At 39.7% G+C, this 21,540-nt stretch overlaps 1 protein-coding gene across 1 annotated transcript in view; it reads right to left on the reverse strand.

Annotated features, from left to right (window-relative positions):
• Window positions 1-11,023: 11,023 nt before the first annotated feature.
• Window positions 11,024-21,540, reverse strand: part of LOC145401395 (calpain-9-like) — a 226,372-nt gene continuing 215,855 nt past the window's right edge. Inside the window, exons 13-17 of the mRNA XM_080273733.1 lie at window positions 20,430-20,526; window positions 19,409-19,536; window positions 13,026-13,218; window positions 12,395-12,450; window positions 11,024-11,050 (exon numbers count right to left, since the gene is read on the reverse strand). Of these exons, the coding sequence (XP_080129859.1) occupies window positions 11,024-11,050; window positions 12,395-12,450; window positions 13,026-13,218; window positions 19,409-19,536; window positions 20,430-20,526 (501 nt within the window). The remainder of the gene's footprint in view (window positions 11,051-12,394; window positions 12,451-13,025; window positions 13,219-19,408; window positions 19,537-20,429; window positions 20,527-21,540) is intronic.

Consider the following 21,540-nt stretch of genomic DNA (forward strand, 5'->3'; position numbering starts at 1 on the left):
TGTAACTCAGCCCAGTTTTACTGAGCGCTTTATTCACAGTCCTCAAACATTTTTGCTTTTCTTTTCCTTAGCCTGGATCCCTTAGCATTATGCATTAGTGGAAAAGAGGGTTAGGATGACAACAGTATTCGTGACATGATGATGTGTGTTTATATAGCGTTGTGTGTGCATGCTTGTAAATATATCCTGTGTTTAAGTACGGTATATGTTTTTCCTTGTGCCTTTACTTAGGTATACAATCCATAAAACTGTAACGGTAATCACTACAAGGACGCGCGCGCGCGCGCGCGCACACACACACACACACACACACACACACACACACACACACACACACACACACACACACACACACACACACACACACACACACACACACACACACACACACACACACACATACATACATACACACACGTACACACACACACGTACACACACACACACACACACACACAGGCATCTATCTGTTGCAATAATGTCAACAAACTAACAAGCTTAATAGAAAAAGAGAGTAAGAACAATGAAAAAAAGTACCTGAACAACACGGCACCACGCTCGCCCCCACCATAACGCTCCAAACAAGTACACATTGAGACTCAGCCACAAATAGATTTTCATATATGTGCGGTAACTCACACGTGATTTATATACTGCTGGTCACAGTGACGTTGTTAGTGTGTGGACTGCTGGGCTGGAGAATGGAGTGGAGTGAAATGAGCGAGGTGAGGAGAGGAGAGGAGAGGAGTAGAGTGGAATGGGAGGGGAGAGGAGAGGAGGGGAGGGGAAGGGAGGAGTAAAGAAGAGGGGAAACAAGTGGAGAAGTAGAGCAGTTAGAGTACTGTAGAGGTGAATTGAGAAAAGCAGAACAGAGGAAAGAAAACGAAAGGAAAGGAAAAGAAAAGAAAAGAAAGGAAAGGAAAGGAATGGAAAGGAAAGAAAAGGAAAAGAAAGGACAGGAAAGGAGCGGAGAGGAGAGGAGAGAAATACAGGAGAGTCGAGTAAAATAGGGTAGGGTAGGTAGGGTAGTGCAGAAAGAAGTGGAGAGGAGAGGAGTAAGGTAGGGTAAAGAAGAGGAGAAGCATCGTAATAACCCTTACCTTAGTTTACCAACAGATGCTGAACACTTTAATATATTATGGTCTCTCGCAAATCTCTGTCTATTCGGTCGATCATTTGCCAGACGCCTAATCCCACGGTTCACCGTAAGAGCTAGAAGCACTCATCGCGTCCTTCCGTACCACTGGCTCCTCTCTCACTGCTGGGAGATGCTTCACATCTCTGATGCGTGCGGAGATGCTTCACATCTCTGATCCGTGCGAAACGAACCAGTCGCACTTCGAAACTGTTTCACCTGGCTCCTGGCTTTCTAGTGTATGACTGGATGAACCTATGAATCAGATATTGAAGAAGGAAATAAGACTTACAGTCATATCCCTAAATGGCCACGGACTGCGATGCTTGAACTTGAGATTACTTTTATTCTTTCTATCCACTGACAATTACATTCATTAGCGAGAGATGCCTTAATCGGTAAAAGAATCTACATTAATCCCTATGCCTGTTCACGGACATGGTAAAGCTTAATAAATTTGGCTTGCTGCTATCGACTTTATTCACCTGAGAGCGATCCCACACGACAGAAATAGTAACCTTTCAGTCCCATGACACTCCTAACCCATTCTAGCTACATCCAGATGATTTTATTCGGGCGTGGGAGAGACTTATAGAACTAGGGATGTAAGACGTAGCTTTCACCGACTCCCTCAGTACAGGAAGTCTCCTCTCGGATGTGTTATATTGTCAGGGGCTGGCAAGTTTAAACGACTAGAAGATGACAGGTGCTTCAAGGGGTTCATCTCGAAACACTAAAACGAGCTCCAGGTACGAGGCTTACAGAACACCGATACGCACCAGAAAATCTCACATTTAGTTTGATCGATGAATTAAATTATATAAGTTTGTGAACAAATTATTATTATTATTATTATTATTATTATTATTATTATTATTATTACTATTATCACCATTATTATTATTATTATTACTGTTATCATCACCATTATTATTATTATTACTGTTATCATCATCATTATTATTATTATTATTATTATTATCATCATTATTATTATTATTTAATGCACCGTTATGAATGTAAGTTTAATTAAAGCGTACTTTTTTTTTATGCGAGGAAGAAGGAACCAAAGGCCATGAGCCCGCAAAACAGTTCCCTCCAAGAGAAAAACAAAATACAATAGAGAGCCAAATTCAAGATCCGATCATTTCGAGATGCCTGGACACACTGCGTTTGAAAGACTGGAGATCATAGGCAGCAGGAAATACAGACAGAGCGAGACAGTTCCAGAGTTGACCTGTTGCATAAATGAAAGACTGGGAGTAACGGTTAACTCTTGCATTAGAGAGTTGGACAGAAAAGGGATGAGAGTTTGCTGCTAGACGGGTGCTACGCGCCCGTCGTAGAGGTGAAGGGATGCAAGCAGACAGTTCAGAATTTGCGCGAATATATTTTTGAGTCAGAAAAAATAATTATCTACTTTTACAAGCAACTCATTTTTCTTCTACTACGCTTCTTTAAATGTTTGTTTAATGACAGCGTATTCATTCCACAAAAGCGTGAAATACGTTTTTGAGTTTGTCTAGTAAATTGTGCTGTGTAAATGAGACTGGCAACACACACACACACACACACACACACACACACACACACACACACACACACACAAGGGCGATCATGAGGCTCACTGGCCAGAGGAAGTACGAACAGAACACATCTACTTTGCTTTTTTATTATTTATTTCTATTTCTCTGACTACATTTTTTTTTTCGACGACGCCATCACGTATGGTGTCTTTCTAACAGGCTCAGTATACCCTAGAAGAGTCGAGTATAAGACAGAGTATACAGTAAAGAAGTTCAGGGCAGGATAAACAATAAGTAGGGTAAACAATGGCGAAATGTTTAGCTGGATAACTAATAACCAAGTATAGTCGAGTATAAGGTAGGGTATACAATGAAGGAGTATCAGGCACGATAAACAAAGAACAAGTATGAAGCGATATAAAGGTAGATTATGCAAGTGAAGAGTGTATAGGTGTTTTTCTAATGGGCAGGGTCTACGAGAAACGAGTTCAGAAGTCTACCCAACGAGTCAGGTATACAACATAAGAGAACAGGTGTATTTTTACGTGCTAGGTATACGACAGATGAGTGTAGGTGTATTTCTCTCAGTCCGGGTATATTGGTACAATGCTCCACTATAAAGAAATACATAAACTGACATCTTTAGCCTTTCACCTCTACAGTGGTTCGTAGGATTCACTTCAGTTCCTAATATCCTGACCTCTGGAAACGTGAAAACGGGTCTCATTAACGTAAAAACCCTTGAGCACAAGTTTTTCCTTTTTTGATGCTTGTCACCGGAAGACGATTGTTTTTTTGTGCTCATCTTAGGGAATATCTCTGGTTGATAAGGTCAGGAAAACACTCAGTTAACCCATGAACAGTGACCTAATAAGGGAAATATGTATGAAACTAATAAGTACCCATTGTTCGTCATATATTAAGCCGCTATTTTACATTCTAATAAAAAAAAAACACACTCAGTTTTGTAGGATGAGCCCAGACAGAATATTTCACAAGAATCAGTTTCGTTTTTTGCAAGATGAACAAAGGACAAACTAACTCGTAAAACTGAATTTCGTTTTGTGTATCCTATGCTAATATGAAATCAGCTTTAAGTAAATATATATTGCTGGATATAAAAAAACTAATTAATATTAGTAACATATAAAGTATTTCAATATCAGCCGTGGGTGAGCCATGTCAACATGAGCATAGTTTAACGACAGCATTTTTTAATGGACAAAATGTATTACTTTTTCACCAGGCGATCGCGTTATATTTTCAGGCTGTTTGACATGTTCCCGCACACACCCACACACCCACACACAGAAGGCTGTCTATTTTGCTTCCGCCGTCTACACATTTGGTAAATATTCAACACGGAACGTTCAGATGCAACTTATCTAATTTCTGACGTGCTGGAGAAATTTTCGCAGATGTGGTTCCTGCTCATTTAGGCTACTCTCTCTCTCTCTCCCTCTCTGGTGACAACTGTAGTATATAACAAGATACGTGAATAAAGATATACCCAAGGAAGAATAAGTATATCCATACACACAGCAGGTGTACAGTAAATGATCCATGTCGGGTTGAAACTGTTATGTCTTTTAAATAAATTACTTTTCCAAGAATAGCTTCTGTATGGACAACTCATGGCGCTGTAAAGTTAAGGGGCAAGAGATTCTCACCTTTCATAGCATCATATTTGCGATTTTTATAGGATCGCTAAAGGGAGCAAATGTTTCTATGATACTCCCTCCTATGACTACCTTGCTGTTTACAAAGGCATTATCTGCACCGTAAAACAAATGTAAACACTGAAGTACGATGTATCAAAAGTCGAATGGATGTACAAGGAAGTAATATTTTTCATTTTACTGAGGAAACATGAATAAAATATCATACAAAGAGAGTTTTCTAAAGTCATCAAACCTTTCCTAAATTCTTTCGCTCCGAGGAAACATATTTTCCGCTATTCTTGCGATCACTGAACGATTATGTTCAGATTTGTGGAGGTGTCTGGCACTGAAGGGGTTAATGAATACTGTAAAAAAAAAAAAAAAAAAAAAAAAAATCCGGTTGGAAGACTCTAACCTAAGATGAATAAAATCGTCTGGTAGTTGCAAGAACAAATACATAAAATCGCCCATGGACTGAAAGGATTAACTAAACAAATCGACGGATATGTGGGCTTGATGCAGTGTGAGCCAGTCTACCCTTCCCGGGATTATAGGGTGGGACAAGGGCGGGTCACTGTGTATTCCCTGTGTAGTAGTGTTGGTGTGGTGTGCATAGTAAGTAAACCTTGTTGGATTCAGGCTGATTGATTACGCGGATAATTACATAGGTAGATAAGGATACATACTGAAAAGTCAATGTATACAGTAGACAGACACAAACTTACACATAAATACATTATATAGAAAATATAGACACATAGGTAGATAGATAGATAGACAGACATAAATAGACAGCAAGAGGGGCAACAACACAGATTCTTTTCATACAACTAACCCCGTACATACATTTTGTAATCATCGTAAGAAAATACCAAATGCATTAACTTAAACAATTTGCATATTACTATAAAATTATCTGGCCTCATTGCACTCATATTACATGATGATACAGATACAGAATATAGTCCAGTCGAGATAGTTGAATTATGTTACACCCTTCGACTGCTATTTCTCTCGCTCGTACAAAATTGTCAGATGTAAGACTAAATAAATTATAAAAGTGTAAAGATGGGAAAAGGGTTTATTCAAGTATTTGCTAACCCTCTCACTCCGAAGATATATTCTGTTTTACTTTTGCTGCATTAAGACGATTTTATTCAGCTTGGAGGAGACCTTTGATACTGCAGGAGTTACATGCATCCTTCATTAACCCTTTCATTTACAGAGATGCTCCCAGAGTTAAATGAAATCAAAGACATCACCCGGACTGAAGGCGTTCACCCCATAATGACGAATACTCTCAGATGAACAAAATTGTCTGCTGTGAACCCGTATGAGAGACCTTAAACGCCTCCGTGGCATCTGAATGGCCAAGCTCTGTTATCATAGGATCTCTCTGGAGTTAGGTGTGCGGGGAATGACAGATACATCATTTTTCTCTTACTCATTTACAGATATTTTTCATTACGTAGAGGATACCTCTGTTGGCTGTGCATCTCAGTGACGGTTCTTAGTCCACGTTTAGAATCATTAATGGAAAACTGATAAGAACAACCGTATTTCCATTGCTTTGAAGTCAGTAGCGATCTCTCTAAATCCCGTCCATCAACATTAATTTTATTCTTGACACGACTTTATTAAACACTGGAGAGATTAATAATACCGAAGTTGTCTGAGGCATTGTCCATTACCTCCATCAGAAAGCCTTTATTTATTTTTTTTTTTTTTCACTGGTAGACCATATGCAAGTTTAGATAGACCCCTCGTTGTGAAGGGAATGATATAAAACTCAAATAACTTCCCCATCTTAGAAGACTACTGACAAGAGGGGAAGTGGAGGACGAAGAAGAACCAAAGATAACTTGAGTAAGGAAATGGTGATGGGGATAAGGGTTGAGGTGGAAAAGGGGGGATAAACACGAGGAAATAATGGGAGGATGAGGAATGGTTGAAATTTGATAGTGTGATGTTACATTCAAAAAAATAATAAGTTGAGTAAATGAAGATAGGGAACAAAAGACGAAGAGAAACGGACAGAGGAAAGAAGCAGCTGAAACTAGGAAAAGATCAAAAAGTAAACAGAAGACGAAAAGAAAGGAACAGGGGAAAAGGGAAGCAGCTGAAACCAAGGAAATGATCAGAAAGTAAAGAAACAAAACACGAAAGGAAAGGAACAGAGGAAAGAAAAAGCAACTGAAATTAAGGAAAAGAACATAAAGGAAAGGAATCAAAGACGAAAAGGAAGGAACGGAAGAAAGGGGAAATAGCTAAACTAAGTAAAAAAGAAACGAATCAAGCGAAACGGTAAGAACGAACTCTGCCTCGACCCATCTCTTGACAGTGGGCGAAGGGTATTAAATATTTTACAAGGGATGGGAAGAATACAAATCACCACGGGAGTAAGTTTATTTACACTGTTTAATTCAGTTACATTTATACATTTATCTGTACACAGCGATTTAAGGAATAGATCTCATACTGAATACAAATATATATTAATATCTTATCTTTGGCTTTATACTTCTATTAAAGCTTTTATTTATACAGTAATTGGTTAACAGATAGCCTATACCTCGCCTAGTTTCTGTGGCAATATTGAAAAAAAAAAGAAGAAGCCTACACTAACCTAGATTTCACAATATTTTCTATATACGGCTAAGAAACAATTGCATTAACCTTTTTCATGTTCATTATTCACAAAGACATATTTTCCAGGACGGTGGATGCCTTCGCTAACTATGCATTCTTCATATACATATGGACGGGCGGTTGTGTTGTATGTTTTATAAATAATCTTAGAAACTATTCTTATGTGTGCTGATATGCACTTTTAGTTCCCAATTTTGATTCCATGGAAATTGCATTATGCAAAAATTTACACAAAAATTGTAAGGCAGCACTGCGTGCCAAAAAAATTCACAATGTACCCTGTCACGACGATATCGATGTGTCATGACAACACGAAATTAGTAATTTGTACACTAAAGAGAGAAAAGAAACAAAAGGGAAATAGTATGATATTCTTGGATAAAAAACACATTCAAGGCAAAATAACTGGCTGCTGGGAAAAACCATCACACCAGTTGCGTCTTCACAAAACAGTTACTTTCTATTGTGGTGCTGTTTTTCATTTCATTTATCATGAAAGCTGTCACTGAATGCAGAGTTGGTAAATTCTGCTCTAGCTCTGAATTAATCCACAGCAACAATTAAATTTTTAAGGGCTACATCCTTGACTGATAAGGACTGTATCTTGGCAAGCGTCCGGATTATTACAACATATTCAGCAAAGCCCAGTGGAAGATGCCTTGCATCCACAGGGTTCAGTGAGGGGAAGCGCCACGGATGTCACTATAAACCCCCTATGCTGCAGATATTTTGTCCGCTCCTTTTGTGTTGTCCACAAATCGAAGTCAGTCACTGAATGCATGTGTAATAATTTTTTCTCAGGAGTTTACTCTGCCTAGAGTAAATATGAAATTATGGATATGGTACAACCTGTGTAGTGTAGGTTTTCAGTGTCAACAAACTGAAAAAAATTACAGATTTGGAATTGTGGTATGAGTATCTCAATGATATTTGCAGTCACTCTTTGAATAACTTGCAGTGTACCGAAGCTGATGCAGGATATACAGCAAATTAAGCAGTTTTAAAGTCTTTGGTTAAACTCCTGGCCGTAAAAATATAAATGTGGACGAAACATACTGTCGATGACTGCAATACAAAAACTAATGCCTGAAAACGTAAGAATCTTTTACATTACATTAAACACAAGGATACAACATCTTACTTAACATTACCTTTCATATATTCAGAAAATAAATTAGAAAATTAAAGGCAGTTCTTACATAGCATAAAATGTGTTGTATATATATTTTTATGTATAATATTCACAAATATTACATAAGCCAACATATTCAGCTAGGTATTGCACTGTCAGCCATGTGTTGCAAAAGGCCCAGTTGTGAAGGAGGTTGAATTAGTTGCAATATATCATCTGAAATCATGAAATTATAGTCACGAGTCATAAGCCAGATGTGTGTCGATCGGTGGATGCTAAAATAATTCAGTTTACATAATTTTAATCGGCATCAACATAAAGTGGGACAGGGAAAAAAAAAAAAAAAAGGCAATAAATACTGACAGAAATAATAGTTGACAGAGCTGAGTTACCTGTAGGGGAAATAACTGCTCCATATATTTTTAAAACTTGACATTATGGCATGTATTTTCATACCATCATCAGATATTAACACCATAAATTAGTCTGCCTCTGGAAGTACTTGATAAGGAAGCACATCTGACTAATAAGCGACAGGGTCCATCTAATTAAAAGAAAGAAGCATGGCAACGAGGTAGATCTTCCAACTGGATTACAACATACAAGCACTCTTCTGTAGTGTACTCGATATATTAATCCTATGCAACTGTTAACTGGATGCTGATATGTGTTGATGGTGTGAGGTAACTGAGGATTCTTTAGCCTGTGAATGGATTTTGGACCAGTACAAATAGTGAAAGTCTGTATAATAGAACGACACAGTTAAGTAAAAATGGCAAAATAATTTTGATAAACTCCGTGGAACTGGCTGCGTTTTAGGTTTCTATAGTAATCGGTTCTTATTTTTTCTCCTTAAGAATGAAACCTTTGATAAATAATCTATATTCAATTTATACATATATGAACTCCATGTTAGGACGGAAAGGTACGCAAGAAATAAAGTAGCTTGAAGTTTTTATAGTTACTTTACCTATTTACACTTTTTACAGTAATAAGCCACGGGGTGAGGCTCCAACAGAACTTTACACTGCGGTCAAGTCTAATGAAGCATCGGAACACTGTCTCGCTCGAAGCCTTGGATAACACCCTGTACTTAACACAGCTGTTTAGGATTATCCAGCGTAATGACAGCCTGAGCTTCAAACTCTGTATGCTATGTACTGATAAACTTAACCCAGCATAGTACACAGTATGTTGGTGTTTGTTGCGTTGATGCCACCTCTTATATAAAATAGACTTGGTAACAGAAGATATTGTTGCAAACCAAATTTCTCTTTACTCTGAAGTCCCTTATGAAGAGAATATATCCTCACGTGGTCACTTGAGATTTCATTTTTATGTACAGTATAATACTGTATATAACAAGTATCATTACTCGAGCTGTGTTTTGTCCTTTGAAATACGGGCCAAACAGCTTTCGAAATTATGTACTGTATGTTCTGTTTCATAAATCACATATTCTTTTCTTGAATCTTATTTACTAGAGGAAACATAAAATGGTATTAACCTGCTCAGAATAATCATACATAACAAAGCGTATGACGAAACATCGATCAGTTCCTGTATTATCGAACCAATGAATAATGATATTTAATTTTGCTTCTGTATTATTACAAGCATGAGTTCGCCGACAATCCCCTGCCAGCAATGTGTTCTGCCTTTCATATTTCATTCCTCCCTGAACGTTAGAGTATATTTCTTTTTTTGTCATAGTCTTTCACTGTGAGCCACCAAATCAAAATATTTAATGAAACACCTTCCACGGCCACAACAGGCAGAGAAGTGTCTGAAATTTTTACCATGACACTACCAAAGCACTTGTTCCATACTGCCTGCTATGATCTCGGCAGTTCTTAGAATTCCTGGCTCCGCGGTCCCTTACCCCGCCTGGCACTTTATTTTCTTTGATAATACAGTATGGCGCTCAGCTTTTTTGCTGTGTGAATCTTGTTTTGAGTAATAACCCTTTTCACGACCACACAGACTGCAGACTACCACCTAAATATTGCACTCCACCTGGCCACTGCACACCACCATCTGACCACTACACGCTGCCACCCACCCACTGCACACCACCACAACACGATCATTACACATCACCACCCGACCACTGCGCACAATCTCCTGACCACTGCCTACCACAATTACCAAACCATTACACACCACCCGATCACTTCACACCACAACCAGACCAGTACACAACACCTGACCACAACACACACCCGACCAGTACACACCAATCAACCACAACACACACTCGACCATTATACACAACACCCGACCACTGCACAACACCACACGCCCATTCCACAGCACCCGACCACTACTCTCCCAGCTGTGTAGCAAAGTTGCCCTGTGCATGAGATACGCAGTCCATCATCTCTTTATTTTACGGATGAGAAACATGACATGGCGATGCCGTTCTCGGGGATTCTCGGTGATCAAGGAATGGGGGTGTGGGAACAAGGGGGAATGGGGGGGGGGGAGACAAGCTTGGCTCTCGTCCCAGGAGGATGGCCAAAGTCTCTCTCTTTCTCTCTCTCTCTCTTCGGTGTTTGTTCAGGGGATTGCTCTCTCAAACCCCTTTCCCACTTGGTGTCTTGGCCTATTTTTGTGGTCTGTCATTCTCTGTCAGTGGGCACGGTTTTCTGTCTAGGTCTGGCAGTGATCGGGCTCTTGTTCTTTTTATGGTTTCTGTTTCTCTGTGCATATTCTTTCTTGCTCTTTTTTTTTTTTTTTTCTTGTCTGGCACTCAGTTTAGTAAATTTCTTTTCCCTAAATTCTTTTTGAGATTGAACGTCTGTTTTCTCTGCCATAAGCCTTCTGCTTTTCTTCTAGTTTCTTTCTCAGTTTATGCTCTCTCTCTCTCTCTCTCTCTCTCTCTCTCTCTCTCATTGACCTTACTAACACCAGGCATTGATCAGGAGTACGTCGTCATCAGGATCATCTGTAAGAAGAGGAAGACCGTCAATGAAAAAATTAAAGCAAAAAATAGAGTAAACACATAAAGTAAAACACAATTAACGGAAATTATTAAAGTAAATCGGAAGAAGTTAATTGACACATGACAATAACTTCTGATAAAAGCTAAATTACAAGGAAATAAACAACGAAAAATGCAAGAAAATCATGAACTAAGCAGCAGGACAACAATCAAAAAGAGATTTAAAAAGACATATAAATGCGAGATATAAAGCAACAGACAGAAGAACGACTAAGTAAGCAGACACTGAAATAAATAAGTGCTGAAAACAGGTAAACGTGCTAGGAAGAAATACAAACATGCAAAAATACTACTACTACTACTACTACTACCATCACGACTACTGCTAGTACTATTACTATTACTACTACTACTACCACTGCTACTACTACTACTACTACTACTACCACCACTACCACTAGTACTATTACAACTACAACAACAACAACTACTACTACTGCTCTGATGATAATAATACTAATATCAAAGCCAACAAAGAACCTGAACTCGATTAGATGGCTTTCTTATACATATTCCTTAACGATTAATTTAGCATAATTCTCAATTTTCTCTTGTTACTTTTTATGCCTTTGCCTTTCTTATCACAACTAGATAATTTAATTCAGGTAAGAAGTAGATACAGCCTTCATTAACTCCTTCACTCCGAGAGGCGGATCCGAAGGTAAAGAGAATCAATCAGTAGTTGTAAGGATTAAATACAGAAGACGTCATCGAGGTGTAGGGGCTCACATCAACACACCTGGCATAAACTGCATACACATAGGTTGGCTTAAACAGGTAGGGAATGGAAGATGAGTATTTTTTTTTCTTTTTTTAATACGACCAACACAGACTACGATGTATTTATTTCACACACACACACACACACACACACACACACACACACACACACACACACACAAACGAGGTATTGCATAAAGGAGTTGTATGAAGCTAATCCCCTCACATAATGCGCTATGATCCACACTTGGGTTAACCACTTCACTCAGGTGGCTTCTTTTTCATTTATAATCTTGCATTCTTCCGGCAAGCTCTTTTAAAACCCACCTCTTGTGTTGATGGGGTTTATGAAGCTTATATATATTCCTCCATTACGAAAGCTATCTTCTAAGCTGAAAAAAGTCGTCTGGAAGTAAAAAAATAAACAAGAGTATGCCATCAAAGTGGTGAAGGAGTTACGTTTTCCCAGTGCAGTAAAGGTCTAGTCCACGCAAATACTGGTAAGGCCCCTCCCAGTCTCAGTTTTCCTCTCCTCATTCCCTCACTGAGACACGCCGACGGTCTTACCTCTTCCAGCGAGAGTGGGTTGCCCTTCATCTTGGTGTCTATGCTGTGGTACCGTTCTGCGGGGAAACAGTGTGGAAAATTAAACAGCAATCTAGCAATTCAGTCCAGGTATTTTATTCTCGTTAACTCCTGGCGATTCCATTCAAGAGAAACACTACGGGGACAAAGGGTTAATATCTCAGGGCTCTCTGCTATACAGGATATGAGCAGACATTGATACCTACCATAAGTGACAATTTTCGATAGTATCAAAGAATATATAATTTTTTGATGAATTACTTTGGCTTTTCCTAGTAAGCAATTTTTTCTTTCCCTTTGAAAACACCTATCAATCGGCCAAAGTCGACCCGGGCCATTCTACTGCAACATTTCTTATTATCAGACTTTAACCCAAATTCTCGACTCAAAAGAAAACGTCCTTTGTAGCGTTGACGAAGCACCTGATTCCCAGTTCACCTGCCGCTACCTCAAAAACTGAATTTTGTGCCTTGTATGTAAATGTTAGGCATTAGTATTCAGCTCAGAAACCAGTCTTCCTATGGTGGCCTCTTTGTTATATTCAGTGTTTTTTGAGAGAGAGAGAGAGAGAGAGAGAGAGAGAGAGAGAGAGAGAATCATCATCAAAACTAACCATGTGCCAGGTGTAGTCTAACAAGGGCCATCAGGAACGCCTCTGAAGTAAGCACACGATTCTTGGCAAACCTGAGCACCAAACACTCGAGCACCTTGTTGGACACCGTCACCCCCGCCTCCCACAGCGCTGGACGCAGATGGTACGAGGACGTCTTGCCGGAGTGCCCGCGGTCGAACTTGAGAAACGCCGTCTGTAGGTGGCAAGGGAGAGGTGTTCAGTGAGACATGGTACTAAAGAGGGACGCCTTCAAGTTGTGGCACCAGTAAGACCAGCTCCTCTTCCTGGTTATACAGAAATTCTTCTGCTCCCTCCCTATCCCCTGGAAGGAGGATGGTGGACTGAAGGAGGGTGCACCTAAGTCTGCATTCCTCTGGGTTCAGGTTTCATATGAACCTGGGACGAAAACAACAAAATCTGAATTATTATGAAAAGTGGAAGAAAAGCGATTTTGAAGGAATAAAGCCAAAGATTCATTAATGGAGGATAATAAAACAATAAGAATGAAACTAATATAAGTGGGCACAATATAGAAGAAATTCAATGAATAACAAGAAAACATTGTGTGCACACTTACTCAGGTATAAAACAGTCAAGAAAGACATTGATTTAGACCGAAGATAAACGAGAAAGGGGAAAGTAATGTATGTGAATATCGGAGCAGGAAAGTATTGTATGTGAATATTGGAGCAGAATTAATAACGGGGGGACGTAGTCATTTACACCAAAGAAAAACAATGGTGAACAATATATATAACGAGAACTAATAATAATAAAAAAGAAAAGTACATACCTAAAAAAAAATTATTAGGACCCTGGATCTCGATAGTTATGGAAATAACGAATTCCTCAACACAGGCGGATTTATTACACTGGTTACCCAAACTATGCACCATTTTTACTGTATCGTTTTATTTTTTTTAATGTATTTATCAACACTGACAAATACTAAAAATAATAAGCGAACTACCATGATTGGGTGGCCCACATAATTTCGAAGCTTTTTTTTTTTTTTTTATGTCAGGGTGCTCGCGGTCGAAATCTAAAAAGTCGTGTGTAGTGGTGACCTTGAGAGAGAGAGAGAGAGAGAGAGAGAGAGAGAGAGAGAGAGAGAGAGAGACAGAGAGAGAGACAGAGAATGTGTTGAAGGATACAGGATTATTAGTCCCAAGGAAAACTTTGAATATGCACGTTTAATTAGGTTAACAAAAAATCGTGAGAAGCCTATTTACTGAACTAGAACAAGAACGGTGAAGAAATATGAGGAACACAGTCATTCAAGCTTAAGGAAAATTATGATGAAGTTATGAATTCGGAGTGACGGAAGGGCAATGAAGAAAAAAAGAAGTGAAGACGGTATTATTAAATCGAGCTTTGAGAAAAATCACAAAGATGTCTACTCGTATATTATGAAAACTGAGATGAATAAGCAAAACAATGAGGGGCATTTATCCAGGATTAAGTAAAAAAATGAGGAAGAGTCATTATTAGGGAAGAAAGAAGAGAAATGAGGAAAAGCAAAGCAAGACACAGAAATTCATTCTTAAGAACGCTAATGAGGATTTCATTTATTTGAAAAGAAAATCAGTCAGAGAAGAAAACTATAAGGATTACATTCACGTAAGGGGATTTAAGAAAATGAAGAACACATTTACCGCCGATCCAAGAAATAGCAATAAAAAATAAATAATTAAATAAATAAATAAATAAATAAATAAACGCCAAAAGACTCCAGGCGGCACTGACTAACTTAAAGGTGTCATAAATTATGGACTCGTTTCTCTGACAAGTATCATAAATGACGGACTCATTTACCCCTTCTGTAAGATGACGTGTTTTTCATGTTAATCACACAACCACCACCAGATTTTCTACGATGCCTTTCTCTAATTCCAATTTAGAAGGAACTCATTAAAGACGTTAATAAATCGCGCAACTTGAATAATCTCTCCAGAGTTCAATACAGGTGTCTGGTGACAGGAGGAACAACATAATAAAGGACGCCCTTGGCATGCGCTAAAAAAAAAAAAAAAAAAAAAAAAAAAAAAACAAGAGATTTACAGAAGCACGATTATACCGCGACATCTCATATAAATCACGCTTACTTCTCGACATTTCACAAGCTGGGAATCTGTTGTAACCTGAGCTACGGAACAGGGACAGACGGTGAAGAGAAATACGGTTAAAGCTGGGTATATATCTGAACGCCTTTTATGGTCCGGCGTTGCGATTAATCAGGACTCTGTGGCCCCGGCTTGACACATGGTCTTTTTATCGTGTGGTAAAGGCCATTCATTCGCCTCCTTTTCCTCTGGAACATAACTTCCCATCAGTACGTTAACTTTTTATGAAAATGCAACTTAGTTTCCATACCTTTTCATTTATAATATAAAATTAATTTCGTATTCAGAGTGAGAGACAATAAAATATACATCATATATAGTAATAATAGTTCTAGCAGTAGTGGTTGCAACTTCAGGTTCATCCGACTGTGAACCCAATGGACTACAGGATGGGGTTACCTTTCTCCTACAGTCCACCATCCTCCTTTTGAAGCATAAGGAGGGAAATGAGGGACGTTTGTAAAATCAGGCAGCAGAGCCACCACCCTCTCACGCTTTTACTGGATGTCACGGGGGAAGGATAAAACAGTCAGTTCCACGGTACTTACTGCAAGGCGAAAAGATCCTAACATTTAAAGGTGGATGACCGCCTTACGCTCCCGGTAAAATTATGTGACCGAAAACCTCCCGCTGTCTTTTAGAAATTCGAACCCTCGCGTACCACATGACCAACTGGTATCTCATACCAACAGATCACTCGAGTTCCTTCACCTTAAACTGGCTGAGATTTTCGTCCTTTTGCAGCTTAATTCCCGTGCCTCAGTGGAAGAACATGACAATACTACAACTCTAAGTCTTTCCATAGATCTTTTCCTGACTAGCACCATACTCTAGTGCTAAAATCTTGCTACAGTTCAGCACTCAAAATGACACAATCGTAATTTTAAGTCTCGTTAAAAGTGAACAGAGTATAGGATATGTGAAACTGGTGCCTGACAACACTAAACCTCTACGATAGAGTGGTCAGCCGGCCATCACCCTGAGTATCAACACATTGGCCTCAAAAATTATCTTGCAGTTTTGTACCATCGTAACGCGAGGTGTATAATGGAAATCATTTGCATATAGATTTCCTATTAATGATGCACAAATGATCCTCCTTGCTAGCCACATATTGAAGATCTAATTGCCTTATCAGTCAGGCCCTAATGACCTTTGGTGAACCACATCATTAACCTTTTCACTACGATGACTTTTTTAATACTTATTTTTATTTATTCTTTTTTTTTTTGCTACTGTCACATTATTTTAGTCAGCTTAGGGGATACTTTTGGACCTGGAGGGGTTAGATGTAGTATTTCTTAACTTATGCACTACCAGAGGGCTTCCCTGAGCTGAATAAAACCCGGACGACATCAATACACCAGTGTTTTCATAGTGCAAGTGGTAAATGCATATCGTAAACATTATGTTATTTATCGGCCAAAATGTAATTGTTTTTCGTTAAATATATCCTAGGCGCCAACCTTTCACGAGTCATAAAGGAATTATCTGTCTCACAGCATATCGCAGGTGCTTGAGAGAGACTGATTTACGTTGCGGCACCGGAATAACCGAGCAGCCCCACTATCCATTTGAGTGTGTGTGTGTGTGTGTGTGTGTGTGTGTGTGTGTGTGTGTGTGTGTGTGTGTGTGTGTGTGTGTGTGTGTGTGTGTGTGTGTGTGTGTGTGTGTGTGTGTGTGTGTGTGTGTGTGTGTGTGTGTGTGTGTGTGTGTGTGTGTCCTACTCCGGGGAAAGGCTTCATAACCTGTTCCCGAGGGCCCAGTAGTCTTTCTATTTACCATACTCCTCCACATTTGTCCCTCAACCCACTCCTACCCCCGAACGGAGTATGGTGGACAGCAGGACAATGGCAAACTCAACCTACAGTCCATCAGATTCATGGTTAGAGGAGCCTGTGGTAACAACAACAAGAAGTACGTCAAACAATGAGGCATTTTACCACTCAAAGATGAAAAATTTACATGTCATGCACATTCTTTACATACGTGGACTGTCCAAATACGAAACTTAATTATTATCCGTCGTGAAGTTCAGGACAAAAAGTATAGCACTATCAATCGACAAGTAATTATCTGTTACCAAGCATATCACAAACACTGCAGCATTTAATAACTGAAAAACGTATAATTCGTCATGCATACCACTGACACATCTGTTGCTGTCGTTTCTTTCTTTCTTTCTTTCTTTTTTTTTTCTTTTTTTTTTTTTTGTTCCTCAGTCTGTCCGGCCAAGCAGATCCATCGACCACAAGCAAGCAGCAGCCTTCCTGTGGCAGACAGCGCCTCGCCAGGGTCGGAACGGGGTCCTTCCATATGGCGAGGTGCAGGAAAATTGAAGATACATTGCCCCTAAGAACGTGAAATATGTTCAGGAGACATGATGAGTAGCAGTCTCAGCCCAGACTTTGACTACTTGGTAAACGCGGTTGAATTCCTCGCCTGGAAGTGTTATGAAAGGCTAGCTACAGGGACTTGGTCCCACGGCATTCCCAACATAGTTACCTCCCTGGACGGTGGTAACTAACAACCTGCTACCTTTCTGGTGAGTTAACTAAAACTACACCTTGCCCAAGGGCGACCTGGGACAATACGGGCGTCCATCTTCTCTGGGTCGGATCCTTGCTCCAGCCGCATACTCCACTAACACACCAGTACTTTACCAGGTCAAAAGGTAACTATCTGTTGAGATATCATTAACTTTTCACTGCTGTGGACAAACTGATGCACTGTAATTTAATCATGCCAGCACCAGACGATTTTGTTCAGCTTTGAGAGTGTTAACTATTGCAATGAACTATGTCAACAGTATAACGCACCTAGATGGTAAATTCAGACAAATAACAGACTATTTTTGTTTTGCTACATGAAATCGTGGCAGTATTTACAACCATGAGCAAAAGCTCGCCGACAAACCTCTGCCAGCACTGCGATTTGCCTTCCATGCCCCAGACGCCAAAGAGTATCCTCCTTCTCATATTCTTTAGTTGTGTATCTCAAAGAGTCTCATACTCTTTTGTTGTGATCTTGAATGAGTCTCATATTCTACTGTTGTGTGCTTCATATCACTGTCACAAACGGCATGGAAACGTCGACGATCTTATCCTCACTGTGCGTTGTGCACGTACTGCAGTGGTCGTCTTCGCCACGCCTGGCATGGCATGGAAGCTATACTGTACACGCTGAAGATGTGCATTACAGGTCCTGAAAAAGTTGCCAATCTATCACGCACGGAAGCACCACTTACTGTGACTGGAGAAGTGATTCATACCCATCAAAATTGTTTCACGCAAAGGTCTAGAAATGGAAGGCTTTTGAAGTGTTGGATAATAAGTGCTTGTGGAAATCTGCGCCGCAGTGACTGTGTTTGTGATTAAATCTGTTTATGTCATCTAGATCATCTCAACAGGGTGCAAACATATAAGAACACACGAAAGGGCATATTAAACCATTTTCTGAAATGCTTACCCCTGGTGTGATTGAACCAAGGTCATGAGGTATGGTCAGAGTGCTTATTAACGCTATATAATTTAAAATAAAAAAAATATATAAGCGTGAAAATCGTAGCCAGGCGTCCCAACACAGCTCATATTTTACCCACTAGGACCTCGCAATATCACGAGGCCGGAATGAAGGTGAAGGAATGAAAGTGAAAAAGAGAGGTTGAAAGAGTGGCGGTGGGGGGAGGGGGTGGAAGGGGTGGTTGTGGAGGGTTGGCCTGGCACCTCTGCGTTATTGCTTCACCAGCGGACCACAGACTAATACTTTTCCTGGCCTGTATTAATGCCTTGGGTATGGACGGAATCTCATACGTCCCTCCTCCTTAAAGCACCGGAGGCGCGCGCACGCAGGTACGCAGTCAAAAAATGAAACAAAGCAAGAAAGCAAGTATGAGAGAGAGAGAGAGAGAGAGAGAGAGAGAGAGAGAGAGTCCAAGTAATCGCAACATTATCAGAAAGAGTTGAGTAAAAGATGAGGCAGAGAGTGTGCCCAGCATGAGAATCATTATCTGTGAATAATATTAATCGGATGAGTTCAGAATAAAATGCTTAATCCTAGCATGGAACAAGAATAAAAATAATCGTGACCTTAGCATGATCAACCTATCAGAATTGCAGCAAGAGTAGCAGCCCCGGGAGGTTCAACACAGCCACCCTCTCGCAAATATTGTAATGCTCAGTATGGTTAGAAAGATTCAAGACTACCCAAGTATGAAATGTGAATGAAAATAAACTCGTGCGTGATCCTAGCATGACCTACCCTCCAGAACTGCAGCATGAGTAGCAGGCCCGGGAGGTCCAGCACAGCCACTCTGCCGCTAATGTTGTAGTCTCGTAGCATGATTACGCTTTTCACCAGCTCCAGGCTAGGCTTCTCCACCAGGAACTCTGAAATTTTGTTGAGTTTTTATTACCTTGTTGCCTGTCTTAATTATTTTATGTAATTATAAGTTGAACTAATATTGATTTTAACTAGGATTTTTATAATTCAGGAAATGGTAAAAGTAGTTTATGGTAGATTTTTTACTGAGATGAGTATTATTTCAGGTAGGTTTTAACTGAGGTGGTCGTCAAATGAGATGGACTTAAACTGAGCGAAGTTTTAACTGCGATGGGGTTAAATCAAGGTGGGTTTTAACTATGACAAGTTTCAAGATAGGTAGCAAATGAGATAGGTTTCACCTGAGATAGGTTTTAGTGTAAGATGGCTTTTTAGTGAGATAAGATTTTCCTTAAACCTCCTTCGGTGTACTTTGATCAATGATTATTTGTGGCTCAAAGTTAAACATCTTTGATCTGGTCTCTTGCCCCGCAAAAATTGTCTTGTATTTAACCAAAAGGCCATATCCGCTTTTACTATCGTTTGTATTTCGTTATTTTTCTGTACTCCGCCGCCTAACATCATAGCTTGTGCAGCCAGCAATATTAACCAGAACAAAATGAAAATTAAATTTCTTGAGTTCAGTGATGTTTTTTCGTTTCTAAAGTTCTCGCATTTCGGAGGTTATGATTCATTTCTAATAAGTTTGAGGTAATAAACTACATTAACCTAACTCAGTTTTGGTTGGTTTCGTTTACCCACTTCATTCTTAAGTTACATTAATCTTCAGTCACAAACTAATTATTCAACCACCTCAGACCATAATAACCATTCCTGAGCAAAGGACAAAACATTTTGTGATTACGATAAAGCATTCAGGTGCAGCTTTGTCAAACACGCACCGTCCACTGTAATTCACTGATTGACCGTGACTGTACAATGTAAGGGACAGAACACTCACGTTTCCAGTGGGTCTTGAGGAACTTGTGGAAGAGATGTGGGTCCAGTTCCGGAGGGTACTTGTGTAGGAGTTTCTGTAGCATTGTGCGGCCTTCCCTCTGTTCACACCATCGACACCGGGAAAAAGAGAGATTACAGTTGTTACACAGTAATGGTGTGTGGGTGCTTGGTGGAGGGCGGTTTAGATTCTTGGGAAGGAATGATGATGACGTAATGAATTTTTTCAGTGGTTTTGAAATAATAAAATGTAGGAATATATGGGGTGGGAAGGATCAGTTTAAAAGGAAGGTATAGTGATGAGATGCGAAAGAGGATAATGTGTGGACAGAGAAGTGGCTTTGAATGGCAGGAAGGAATGAGTTTTTGTGACAGACATTTGAGATCTAACCAGGAGAGGTGTTTGGGAAGGGTGGATGAAAGTGGCGATAATGAACACTACTGAGATGTAACAGAGAATACTAGATGGATAGACTGAAGGAATATATGAGATACGAAGGCTTAGACTAGCGGGACAGAAGAGTGATGTGTATTTACAGAGTATGATGGAGGGATTCAGTAGACAAGTACAGTCGTGGTCATAAATGATCACCTATCCTCCGGTATCCCATGCCTCAGGCTGGCTCCTTTATGCACGGCAAGTTACATTGGTGTAAGAAGGACTGAGAAGGAGGGGATAGAGACAGAGGGAAAGGTAGGTAGGGGGACGAGTGATGGTGCTGGGGTGGAGTGCAGGAGAAGAGGGAGGGTAGGTAGAGCAGGGAGAATGAAATGCGAAGTTGGTGGTCACATTATTTGTCTATTTTGTTTCTTTAAGGGCATGATATAAAGGAGTTACTATCTCACAGATAATGCTGCATTGCACCTTGTATAGCGGCGTCAGATAAGCTTTAGATAGGTGCTGATATCAAGGGCTGGCTCGTGAAAGATGGCGGGATGGCGTAGGGATGGTCTTCAGTATGCAAAAATTACTCCGAGTATCAAATTAGTATATTCTTTTCTACATAAACAAGAGAAAATAAATGGATAAAGTGATTGGGCGAGTTTTTTGTTTATCAGAATTTTAAGTATCAATGGGGTACAGGATATTTTAAGTGGATGTTGACGTTTAAGAT

The sequence above is a fragment of the Coenobita brevimanus genome, chromosome 55 (genome assembly GCF_032717465.1).
Source record: "Coenobita brevimanus isolate Jiangsu-jjx chromosome 55, ASM3271746v2, whole genome shotgun sequence".
Taxonomy (NCBI): domain Eukaryota; kingdom Metazoa; phylum Arthropoda; class Malacostraca; order Decapoda; family Coenobitidae; genus Coenobita; species Coenobita brevimanus.